Source organism: Leptopilina heterotoma, unplaced genomic scaffold (assembly GCF_015476425.1).
Source record: "Leptopilina heterotoma isolate Lh14 unplaced genomic scaffold, ASM1547642v1 Lhet_6114, whole genome shotgun sequence".
Taxonomy (NCBI): Eukaryota; Metazoa; Arthropoda; class Insecta; order Hymenoptera; family Figitidae; genus Leptopilina; species Leptopilina heterotoma.
Genome location: NW_025111143.1, coordinates 1,992 through 15,000, shown reverse-complemented (window position 1 = coordinate 15,000; position 13,009 = coordinate 1,992). Strand labels below are relative to the sequence as shown.

At 45.3% G+C, this 13,009-nt stretch overlaps 1 protein-coding gene across 3 annotated transcripts in view; it reads left to right on the top strand.

Moving 5' to 3' along the window:
* LOC122509699 overlaps nucleotides 1-12,763 on the top strand; it is a 15,142-nt gene extending 2,379 nt beyond the window's left edge. The window contains exon 3 of one of the 3 annotated variants that reach the window (XM_043623931.1): nucleotides 11,892-12,763. In XM_043623931.1, coding sequence (XP_043479866.1) covers nucleotides 11,910-12,524 — 615 coding nt within the window. In that variant the 5' untranslated portion in view covers nucleotides 11,892-11,909 and the 3' untranslated portion in view covers nucleotides 12,525-12,763. Of the gene's footprint in view, nucleotides 1-11,885 lie in introns of all 3 variants that reach the window. The other 2 variants (XM_043623933.1, XM_043623932.1) reach the window with 2 other exon arrangements.
* The last annotated feature ends 246 nt before the right edge of the window (nucleotides 12,764-13,009 follow it).

The following is a 13,009-nucleotide window of genomic DNA, read 5'->3' as shown; positions in this document are numbered from 1 at the left end:
AGCTTGAGTGTGCTCTCACTTTATATCTGTAGTAATATTCCATAGCCAAAATATCGATGGGCATTGCTCCTGCTATCACATGTGCTGCGTCATGCGAAATAGTTCTATATGCCCGGCACACCTTTATGAGAACACATCTCTGAGCTGACAGCAGCACAGCACACTGCTTTTTGGTTAGCAGATGCCCAAACGCTCCAACACCGTAGAGCACAATTGGTACAAATACTGCGCTATATATAGAGGAAACACTTGAGAACCTAAGTCCCCATGTGTTTCGAGCTATTGCTCCCATCTGATGAAACACCTGTTTTCCCCTTGCGCCTGCACGTTTTATATGCTCCGTTATGGTCATTCGGGTGCCGAAATTGACCCCAAGGTACCTCACCGTGTGAGAGTACTTGATATTCTTGCCTTCCAATTTGACTGTCGGAGGTCTTAGTCCACCTTTGCCTGTATTACATAAGGAGCCGGAGATGACTCCTTTACCCTTACGCTTTTTGTTTCCACACGTTGCATCTCTCAGGACTATCATCTCGGTTTTAGTTTTTGACAAAACCAAACCCTCCTCATCACACCACTCTTTAAGCAGGTCGACACACTGCTGCGCCAGCCGCTCCAGTTCCCTTCTGCTGTTGCCATGTATGATGGCTAGCAAGTCATCCGCATAGGCCACAAGCTTTACACCCTTGTCCCGGAGTCTATTTAATGGCACATCCATTATAAGATTCCAGAACTCAGGTCCAAGCACCGACCCCTGCGGACAACCCTTCGTCAAGTTTTTGACAACTTTTTCATAGCCATCCTCTAGCTGTACCTTTCGGTCACTGAGGTAGCTAGCGACAAGATTATAAAGACGCTGATCACAGCTTCTCACACTTAGTTGGGTAAGCACTGACTCCCACCCGACATTATCGAACGCGCCGGTAATATCGAAGAGGATTCCCAGCGCCATGCTTTTGTTTGTATCCTCAACCAGTCTCTGCATGTCAGCAATTGCGTCTACAGTGCATCGACCCGCTCTAAAGCCATACTGCCTATCAGATGAATAGGCAGGGTGCACAAGCCATGGCTGGAGAGACACTTTTAGTAGCTTCTCCAGTACTTTACTGAGAGTCGAGAGCAAACAGAGTGGTCTGTAAGATCTCGGCTCCGAGGGGTCCTTTTCTGGGGACTTGAGCAAGACTCTAAGCACCCCAGTTTTCCATATTCTTGGAAACACTCCATGTACCAAACATCCATTATATAATATACTCAGCACCTCAAGCAGGTCTGTGTCAAGAACATTTTTCAGCATCTCCACCTCGATGCAGTCATCTCCTGGCGCTTTACCATTTTTAAATGACTTAATTGCCTTTGCAATATCATTACGACTCCAGCCAATGTCCTCAGACTGCGGAAGATTATCCACCAACCTCCTCTCAGGGGCTTGGCTGTCACTACCAAAGAGTTCACTAAGCAAGTTATTGGCGCTATCTTGCCAATTGTTCGTGGATACACCATTTTTGCTGATGTTAGCAAAGGCTGCTCTGGTGCTCAGTTTCTTTGCTGCTATTTTGTAGGGTATGCCGAACGCATTAGTGCTATCATTGTCCTCTACAAACTTTCGCCAGCTTTTTACTCTTGCACCAGCAACAGCCCTGGTATAACCACGTCTTGCAGCGCTATATTCCATCTTGGCCATAGCCCTATCCTCCAAAGATAGTCTAGGATTTTGAGACCATCTACGCAGTCTATTAACGTGTCTTTTCTTCCTCGTCAATTCAGCGGTCCACCAAGGTACCGACTTCTGGAAGTACTTCTTCCTCTTCATCGATGCCTCAGCAGCCGTCGCAATGATTCTAGTCACTATGCCAGCCAACTCCTCTACCTGTGTTTTGTCAACTAGTGTAGCCTTACACAGATTTAATTTAGACACTTGTTCATTAATGAATCTTTTGTAGTGCGCCCACTTGGCATGTTTCGTATTGTAACGGGGCATACTAACCCTATCAGGTTTTGGCAAGTTCCCAAAGGCGTGCACTATAGCTCTATGGTCGCTAGTCTCAACGTCCTCAGTTATTATGCTTGCTTTGCTCTTATTAATAAAGTATGAGTCAACCAGGGCACAGTCAATATTCCTATTGCCAACCTTAAAGGTGCAAAGGCCACCCATATCTTTAAGCGCATAAAGATTCCATTGAGAAACAAATGCTTCCATCTGCTCTCCTCTCTCATCAGCGTATTCACAATTTTTACACCACAAGGGTGACACCGCATTGGCATCAAGGCCAATAATAACCTTGTTACTTCCAATCTTCTGCAATATCCCTTGTAGCTCTTGCAGGCTCTTCTCAATATCAAGTGAATACTGGAAGTAAGCAGACACTACATAAAACGACCCATGCGGTCCAGAGACATAAGCACACACACAATGTGCAGTGCTAACATCCCGGAGCAGCATGCCACTATACTCTCTTTGGGTTATGAGGATACATGCCCAAGGTGCTTCGTCAATGCTGTTGCCAGTAATGACTTGATTAGCGTGTCTACCAAGTCCAACAATCTCATTTTTATACTGGTATGGTTCCTGTATTAATAAGATCGGGATACGGCGTCGAGATGCAGCATCAAGTGCCTCATCCGTAGCCGTTCTCCCACGTCCTAAGTTGACTTGCATCACAAGGAGCTCGTCACTATCACTGAACTCCGTAATCAGTTCGTGTGATTAGTCTCTCCACTGCCAACTTGTACGCCGGACAGCACTTGTCTACAGCTTCATGGTCAAATGGTTTTTCTGCAGCCTTGCAGTTACTACAGATCGGCTTTGCTTTATTTTGTTTGCTTAAGCAGTTCTTAAACTCATGTCCCTGTTCAGCACAGTAGGAGCAGGTCATGCTCTCATTCTTGCAGTACTTGGAAATATGTCCAAATCTCAGACACTTGAAGCATCGTGAGATGCCTCTATAATCCTGGACCTTGCAGAACTGCCATCCAATATAAATCCTCTCACTACCCTTTCCACGGAGGATGTTTCGTATTTTGGGGGACGATTCAATTACCCAGTTGGATAATTCACCATCCTTTTTCCCAGTTTTAAACTTGGGAACAAATCCCTTAGAAAATTCTTCCCATTCAACTCCTTCCAATATGCATTCATTTTGCTCATACACATTTTTAACAACTTCAGTAGCACTGAGTTGACTTTGCACATCAAAGATGATTAATTTTGGGTTAAGGAGACCCGATTTTGCCACCCTAATTCCATTCTGCTTCAATACCTTATTCTCTATAATTTTATTTGTATCTTCAGCAGACGCTGTCTCGATACAAATCTTGCCACTATCCCTCTTTCTAACTGCCTTGATCTTGATTTTCTCCTTGACAGGATTAATCATCTTCATAACTTCCGCCTTTAATTTTTCAGTAGTGTCGCTCTCTATCTTGGTTCCTTCAGGTGGCGATATTATCACCACTTGTGCAACGCTTTTAATTTTCGTACTAGTACCAGTAACTGGCGGCACCTTATAGGATTGTGCGACTGATGAATATGTTGGCTGATTTTTCAGCCTATCCAGTCCATCTATTTTATTCATAATTTTATTCTGCGCATGCATAAGACCCTTGTTATACGATTTTAGCGCAAGGTTCTCAATAACCAACCTGCTGGCAATCTTTACAATTGCATCAAATTGTGTGTGCAAATCAGAAGCAAGTTGCTTCGATATTCTTTTAGACGCATCTGCAACATGCTCACTACACTTCTCCTTGATATTATTAATCGCAGCCAGGTCAATATCCGTACTCTCAAATAGGTCTTTCCAAACTCTGTCCTCCGAGGAGGGAGAGGAGTCTGAGAGAGTCCTCTTGCGACCCTTTCTACCAGTCGAGTCGTCCTTAACCGACGATTCAGACACATCCATTCTCGAGTCTAGGAACTCAGTATCTCCACTTGGCACCTTTGAAATATTTTTGTTTTCAGTTGTGTTTTCCATTTTATTTAGTTAATTTGTTCAATAGGGTAGAGTCGAGGTCTTGACAGTCATAGCATGTTTAACCAGATCAGGGTCACAGATCAGATCAGGGTCACAGTAGATAGGGACAAATGAAAATTGTACACCCCAAAATGGGGTTGTAAGAACCGTCTGGCTCCAAACGGAGCATAGATTCCTCCCTTGCGGGACAAACAAAGTACATCCACAATTAAGAGATGCCACAAGCCAAAGGTGGTAAATGGAAAAACGCCTCTGTACGGCAGGATCCGCCCGGAACCATAAACTCACACACCGCCAGTTAAGGTGTTAAATCCGCAGTCGTGTGTGAGTGCCTCAGATGACAAGAAGACTTTGAAATGTCTCTTAAAGAGAAGGAACCTTTGCTATGTCTGTCTTGGGCCAACCAAAAGAGGTTAGATCAGTCCAGACACATTGCCCAGCGGGGACGTCGCGGACGTTGGTTCCCCGTCTGGTGCTGCACCACAGTCAAACTCAATGATCAACTCACTGTATTGATATGTCACATAAATGTGATACGCCATAGCGTACTTGCTCCCGTTAATATTTTTAGACCATTAACTCCACTGTCTTCTTGCTAACCCTTTGATGGCTACAACAAGGGCGTAGAACGCCTCGGCCTCTCGGCGTAGGGAGGGTTGGCAAGCGGGCCCTCTCGGCCTACGGAGGGGAATTCCTCCCCTGATGCAAAGCATCTCCTTGCCATTACCATTATCTCTGCATATCTTCTTCACGTGGAAGATAAATCGAGTTTTGGACAAGGAAAAGACTCAACAAGTCAACAGCTTTGTTAAGTCTATTGTTTAATGGTATAAATACCATTATATATATATATTTTTCGTCACTACAACCATATCCAGTAAGCATCACAGAGAGCCAAATGCAGAACAACACCAGCCGCATCTCTGAGGTGGTCAAGTTAGGATACAAATATTGCTATCCAGAGGACCATTCTCCGAGGATGGGAGGTGACTAGGTATGCGTTCAACAGTTCTAGCATAGACCTCTATTAGCAGACCGTCTCCGAAGAGAACTTGACTGGATAAATCCAGCCAACTTGCTACGTATAGATTTTTATATTCATTATAAATCAGCTTTTCGCTTAATAAAGCTACTAGGCGTCAATCATCCAAAGATTTCGTCATTGCAAGTACACCTGCAGCCTTGCCATTACCATTGCGTCTGCGTGAATTCTTCAGTTTGACAACACATCGACCTTTGGGCAAGACTCAAGGCTAATACTATGCTTATTGAGATCCTTGCTATTGATACAAGTATCAATAGGGGACGTCAAGGATACGCATTTTGTGCTCTTGTTCGCGCCTGCAAAGCAGGTACATTCACGAGGAATGCATTCCATTATCCACAACCTATGGACGCGCTCTGTGGCATGAGCATGCCTCTGGTCTACAGAATCACTCAGCAGGACGTTTCAAGAGCTTTGCTCCTTATGTCCTGCGAGATCATCTTTGCAAGTGTGCCACCACTAGGGTAGACCCCAAGCTAGTAGACCAGCCAGAGAGTAGATAGGGACAATAATAATAATTGATCTTTTCCGCCATTCCTATGGCTCTGTTCCGCTGTTCCCTGTCCAATTGGATATACCAGCAGATTTTCTTCTTTCTTCTTTCTTCTCTCTTCTTTCTTCTTTCTTCTTTCTTCTTCCGGATCGTTTTTGGGTCTTCTTTCTTCTCTACTTTACTTTTCTTGTTTACACCTCATTTATCTTTAACGTCTTTTCTTCGTCATATCTTTCCTTCTACTCAGGTCCCCTTTCACAGGAATATCTACTTTCTTTTATATCCTCTATACAACCACTGCACAAGGTGCTGCCAACGGTTCGGAAAAATTAGTTTTAGCAGAGTTCTCCTTAGAGATTTACGAGGTTTGGTTCGCCCTGTAGGGCTTTCCAGGGAAACCACGTGGAGGTACTCGCCCAGGAGGTTTCTCCTCCTGGCTCTGCCGCCGTGACTCGGCCCGGGATTAACTCCCTTTGCCTTTCTTGTCAAACGACTCGCATCCCCTCACACTGAGTGGAGCTATTTGGTCTCAATAATAAAATTTGCGATTTCTCTTGTCCGTGCCCTATAATGTCAGTTCCTCAGGCAACATGAGGTTATATAAAATCTCCGTTTATTTGTAATCTTTGCTCTTCTTTCCTTTTCAAAGCCATCGTCGAGTATATTTTAAAATGCTTAAAATTCTCCTTTTCTTGCAATCTGGCCATTGTAACTGGCCATTCGGTGCCCTCTCTACGCAGATTATCAGCTAAGTTTTCTCTTAAGTCGTCATATTTGTTGCATTCTATCAGCAAGTGATACGGAGTCTCCTGCATACCGCAATCACACTCCGGCGAATCTGCCAGATACATTTTGTATAACTTATCGTTAAAATCTCCATGCCCTGACAAGACTTGTGTCACATAGAAATTCAGCTCAATCCAATGCATCTGAGTTCTTCTTTCAACCGAGGGGAAGAACTCAAATGTTATACGTCCTTTCCTTGCAGACGACCATTCATCTTGCCATTTTGCGAGAAGGTCCTTCTTCAGTTGTCTTCTTACTATTGACAACTCGATCTTATTGCCTATGTTCGCCGAATATTTTGTGCCATTTATTTCCGCCTCTAATCCCTTTCTAATATAATAGTTCGCACTTCTTCTCTGAACTTCCAGTTTAATGGGGAGTACCCCTGCAATTACTTGCACTGCTTCCACTGATATTGTTCTGTACGCTCTTGTCACTGCAATAGTGCAAACCTTTGAGCCGATTCCAACCTATCCAATCCTTCACATTGATTTTGTCTATCCATGTAGACGCTGCGTAAGTTGTTATCGCCAAGAAGAGGCCCTTATATAAGGTTGTCATTGCCTTGAAACCCAGTCCCCATTCTCTTTAGCAACGTTCTTCAGCGCCGAGAACATCTTTTTGCTCTTCGCACTAACTGATCTTGTATGACTGCCTGCTCTAATCCCTTTAGCTCCAGAATCGTATGTCACACCTAAGTATTTAAATTCTTCGACTATACTAATCTGCTTGCCAGACAGTTTTATACTCGGTGGTCTTCCCACATCAAGTTTCCCTTTCAAGAGCATCATCACCGTTTTGTTTGTGATAACTTCATTTTATTTCTCTTGCACCATTTTTCTGCTGCTTCCATTGCTTCTGACCCTTTACTTTCTAGCTCCTTTCTCGATTCTCCACTTATGACGATAACAACGTCATCTGCAAATACCACGAGTTTAAAGCCTAATGCCTTCAGCAATTTTACCAACTCGTCAAAGACAATGTTCCACAAGACTGGACCCAACACTGATCCCTGTGGACATCCTTGGTTTACTTCTCTCTCCACTGAGCCGTGCTTTGTTCTGAACACTACTAACCGATTACTTAGGTAATCTTTCATGATGGAGATAAGTTGCTTTGTTGCCCCAATTTCTTTCAGTGCCTCAATTATAGCGGGCCACCACAGAGTGTTAAACGCATTACTGATGTCAAGAAAGATACCCAATACGTATTTGCCTTCCGCTTGTTTCTGAATTGTTAAGAATTCATGCAGAGCATCCTCAGTAGACCGACCTGGTCTAAATCCGTACTGAGATGTATCCAGCGCTCTTTCTGTTAGCGGCAGAAGTTTTTGTAAGATCAAGCTCTCCATAATTTTCCCAGCAACTGGCAACAAGCATACCGGTCTGTAGGACGACGGATCGGACTTAACTTTGTCCTCTCCTTTGATCAACGTGACCACAATTGATCTTTTCCACTCCTTTGGAAAAATGCCAAATCTCCAACATCCGTTATATAGTTCTAATAGAACTTGCTTATTGAGCTCCCACACTCTCTTCAAGACCACAACCTCGACTCTATCCCATCCCGGCGCTTTACCGGCCTTCATTTTATTTATGGCACTGGTAATGTTCTTTTCAGTAAATCCGCTATCTTCTTCGCTTGCTGTTCCCTCTTCTTCCATTCGCTCTCTTGTTACTCGTTGTTCATCGGAGTCTAACTCCGAGTCGTCAAAACAGAAAAGACCATCCAACAGTCTATCCGCCGATTCTCTCCACTCCATAGCGAAGCTGTCGCCCTTCTTAATTGCGTTTATTGCCGATGTTCCCTTGAGCTTGTTACAGCTAAGCTTATATGCATAGCCCCACGGGTCCCTGCTTGCGTTTGTTATGAACGATCTCCAACTCTCTGTTCGAGTCTTGAAAATCAGCTTTTCGTACTCCCTTCTAGACTTATAATAAGACTTTTTATTTCAGTCAACTCTTCCTCTTTGAGTTTCCGTGCTCTTTGAAATTTTCTTCTTAATTGATGGACTCTCCGCTTGCTATTGGTAAGGTCACTACTCCACCAACGAGCGCAATTCCTCGTTTTCCCTTTTACGGGCATCGACTCCCTGCACGCTTCGATTATTGCACGTCTAACTCCTCTTACTAGAGTTACCACTTCATGTGCACTTTCGCATTTCTTTGTCTCCGGTACTTTACGCCTATATGCCGCATCAAAGACTTCCCATTTCGCCTTTAAAGTTACAACTTCTCGACTGCCAATCGTTCCACCCCAACTATATGTTGGGGGTTATTATAACTTCAAACGTTATTGCGTTGTGGTCGCTCGATGTCCAGTCCTCATGGACTGTCCACTTATCTATCGCCCGTACCGCCGACTCTGACACCAAAGTCACGTCAATGTTCGTCTCACCACCAGGTCTAGAATATGTGTATGGGAAATTGGGCTCATTCATCACGTACAAAGTTTGCCTCCATTATGAACGCCTCTAATGCTTCTCCCTCAGGCGACAGATCTTTCGAATGCCATGCCGGCGAGTGCGCATTGGCATCGATACATATAATTACATTTTTTGCCATGCAGTACACTTGTAATATGCCTCAGTTTTCTAATGAAGGGCTCAATTGGTAAGGAGTACTGAAAATACCCACTTATGAGATATATCACGTTCGCCTCCGTTGTCTATCTGTGCACATGTATATGAGCATCACTTAGGTGTTGGAGATGCATAACTACCAGTTCGGGTCGAATACTACGATTCCTGGCCCTGATAGCTTATATCCCCGTTCGTTTCCTCCAGATAAGCTCTCGCATGTGCTCCAAAACGTTGCTATTTCCCCCTTACAGTGTATGGCTCTTGGATGGCTAGAACCTGAATTTTATATTTGTCCTACCTTGTAGCGGATTTCCGCTACCGGCTTCATCGTCCTCGCAGCGTTGATTTGCGGAGTTTAAGGTAGCTATCCTCCGACTCCGTAGTCAGTTCTCGCAATCAACCTTTCCAGCGCTATTTTATACATAGACATGCTTGTCGTTGACCGAGTGGTCCGCTTTCTTTTTGACCTTTTTACAAGCCGTACAGGTCGGCGGCACATTCCTCTGTTTCTCCGGACAGTTTGTGTGAATATGCTTTGTTTTTTGCACAGTAGGAACAGGTCTGTTCCTCTTCTTTGCAAAACTTCGAGACATGCCCATATAGCTGGCATTTGTAACAACGTGTTACTCCTCTATAGTCCTCGATCTTGCAAGACTGCCACTTTAGGTATAACCTGTTCCTCTCGCTGCTTCTTAGCACATTTCTCAGCCTGGGCGACACCTCTACTACCCAATTTGTACAAGGTCCATCACGTTTCCCATTCTAAACCTCGGAATAAAATTTCTCCTAAAGGACTCAACATCTATTCCGCTTAGCAGCTCTTCGTTTTGCCTTAGAACGTCTTCTTTCTGTTAAGACCTCTGGTTCCAATTCCCTAGGAACATCATAAATGATGACCTTTGGGTTCATCGCTCCGGATCTAGTTGCCACAAAACCTCCAGATCTAAGCCTCTCGTGCCCAACAACCTTTTGCAGATCCTCTTCAGACGCCGTTTCCACCACTACAATCTTTCCATCCGTTCTCTTCCTCCCACTCCCTTTATCTTGATCTTTTCTTTTTCCTGGATCCACCAGCTCCATTATCTCCTTTTTTACCTCATCGATCTCTTTTTTATAGTTCTCGGGGGGCGCGATCACTGCCACATGGGCCATCGTAGTAATCCTCTTATTAATTCCACTTATCGGTGGTACTTTAGAGAGATTACCTCCTTTGCTCACCGCTGCCGAATACGAACCGACTATATCGGTTTCCTTGCTTATCTTACTATTCAGCATAGATATCTGCGCCTCCTTACTATCGATAACGCCCAAGAGATATGCGTTTGCGTGTTAGTAGTTCCAACGTCATCTTGGTCAGATCCGAGACATGGCCCATTATCTCAGTTGTGAGGACTTTAGAGACCCCTTTTCGAGGGGTCGTTCTCACAACATTTCCTAATAGCTTCTTCCACATATTGGATATCTCCAATAGTGCAGTCGCTCTTAGCAATCGAGTCCAACTCCTCGTCCGTAGAACGAATCCATCTCATCGCATGTCCTTTTCGCTATTTTATTTCTATTCCTCCTTCTTCCATCGCCATCACTAGTAAGGGTTGCTCTTGAACCCATATTGTTTGACCCTAGGTGGTCTTCTCCCATCGGCACGTCTGTTTGATTTTTATTATTATCTGCCATTTTCATATTTTATTTTATTTATTTTGTCCACTTGAATGTTTCAGAGTTTTGCCTTTCAAAACTAAATCTCCTCCTTCAATTATTATTATCTCCTTCCTAAGATTACGTAGTACGGGTTCTCCATTTCGTGGCCTCGAAGGATCCCCCTGTTACGGCTCAGCAGCTCCTAGAGTGTTCCACCTTAACACCACCGCCGCAGCCGCCAGGATTTTCGCCGCATGGTCAGGCAGCCAGGTAGGTGTGGTGAATTACCTACCCGGCCTGTATACTGTACGGCAGCCGGGCGTTGCCTCCCGTTTCTCACAAGGTACCCTCTACTCTTTCGTACCCGAACCACAGCTTTCGGAATTTGACCCCAGCATAATTGATAATGTTTGTTTGGCTCTACTCCTACTTCCATGTAGAGGTCAACTATACTCGCTTACCACCAAAAGAATTTTTACAGCCCCAGTATACCACACTCCATCCAAATTTCAGCTTTTCTGATAGGGACATTCTTCCGTTTTTGTTAAAAATAAAAAGGTGCCACCAGTGCACCTTTGCTATCCACCATCACTCCGTGCGCATTGCTTTCAAAAAGTTTTGATAAAAAAGGCACGTCAAAGCGTGCCTTTAGTTCTTCATTCCGTGCGCATTGCTTCCAACAAATTTTTGATAAAAAAGGCACGTCGAAGCGTGCCTTTAGTACTCCATTCCGTGCGCATTGCTTTCCGAAATACTTTAATGAAAAAGGCACGCCGAAGCGTGCCTTTAGTACTCCATTCCGTGCGCATTGCTTTCCGAAAATCCTTTAATGAAAAAGGCACGCCGAAAGCGGTGCCTTAATAGAGTGCCGACTTATCGGCTATTCGTGTTCTCGCCTGTTTAGTGCTCTTCATACCTCTACGTAAAACTTCATGATCACCAGGGCATCTGCGATCAGAAGGCCGCGCTTGAATCTTCAGCCATACTGCTCCTGTCTACACTTAGATCAGACAGAAACAATATGTTACCAGTGGTCGCCACGGGGAGGCAATATCAAGCACTTGAACAAGAGAGGCTAAGTGCCAAGGACCGTCAAGCCCAGCATGTGTTAAACGCATCATTGTTCCTAGGACCACCAGTAGATAGGGACAGCGGGAATCTCGTTAATCCATTCATGCGCGTCACTAATTAGATGACGAGGCATTTGGCTACCTTAAGAGAGTCATAGTTACTCCCGCCGTTTACCCGCGCTTGCTTGAATTTCTTCACGTTGACATTCAGAGCACTGGGCAGAAATCACATTGCGTCAACACCCGCGAGGGCCATCGCAATGCTTTGTTTTAATTAGACAGTCGGATTCCCCTTGTCCGTTGCCAGTTCTGAGCTGAGCGTTGAATGGCGGCCGAAGAGGACGACCCACGACGGCAGAACCATCACGGAAGCCTCGCAGCAAGGAAGATCCGCGGGAGGCCAAGGCACGGGACCGAGCTCGGATCCCGACTCCCGAAAGAGTCATTCACCTCGCCCAGGCCCGGCACGTCAGCCAGACCCGCTTCCCGACCAAGCCCGACACGCCCCGCTCCTCAGAGCCAATCCTTATTCCGAAGTTACGGATCCAGTTTGCCGACTTCCCTTACCTACATTAGTCTATCGACTAGAGGCTCTTTACCTTGGAGACCTGCTGCGGATATGGGTACGAACCGGCGCGACACCTCCACGTGGCCCTCTCCTGGATTTTCAAGGTCCGAGGGGAAGATCCGGACACCGCCGCAACTGCGGTGCTCTTCGCGTTCCAAACCCTATCTCCCTGCTAGAGGTTTCCAGGGAACTCGAACGCTTATACAGAAAAGAAAACTCTTCCCGGATCTCCCGACGGCGTCTCCAGGTCATTTTGGGTTACCCCGACGAACACTCTTGCGAGAGCCCGAATTGTATGCGGTTCCGCTGCCGGGTTCCGGAATAGGAACCGGATTCCCTTTCGCCCGACGGGTGTGTATCAAATTAAATTAAATTTAATATTTATGAATATACACCGTCATTGACATAGGATTTCTCCTAGGGCTTAGGATCGACTGACTCGTGTGCAACGGCTGTTCACACGAAACCCTTCTCCACGTCAGTCCTCCAGGGCCTCGCTGGAGTATTTGCTACTACCACCAAGATCTGCACCGACGGGGCTCCAGGCAGGCTCACGCCCAGACCCTTCTGCGCACACCGCCGCGACCCTCCTACTCGTCAGGGCTTCATATCAAAAATTGGCCCACTTGGCACCTGATCCGAAATCTCATGGCTTCATAATTCAAGCAAGCCAGAGATCTCACCCATTTAAAGTTGAGAATAGGTTGAGGTCGTTTCGGCCCCAAGGCCTCTAATCATTCGCTTTACCAGATGAGACTCACTTAATTTTTTTATTAAGCGAGTGCCAGCTATCCTGAGGAAACTTCGGAGGGAACCAGCTACTAGATGGTTTCGATTAGTCTTTCGCCCCTATAACC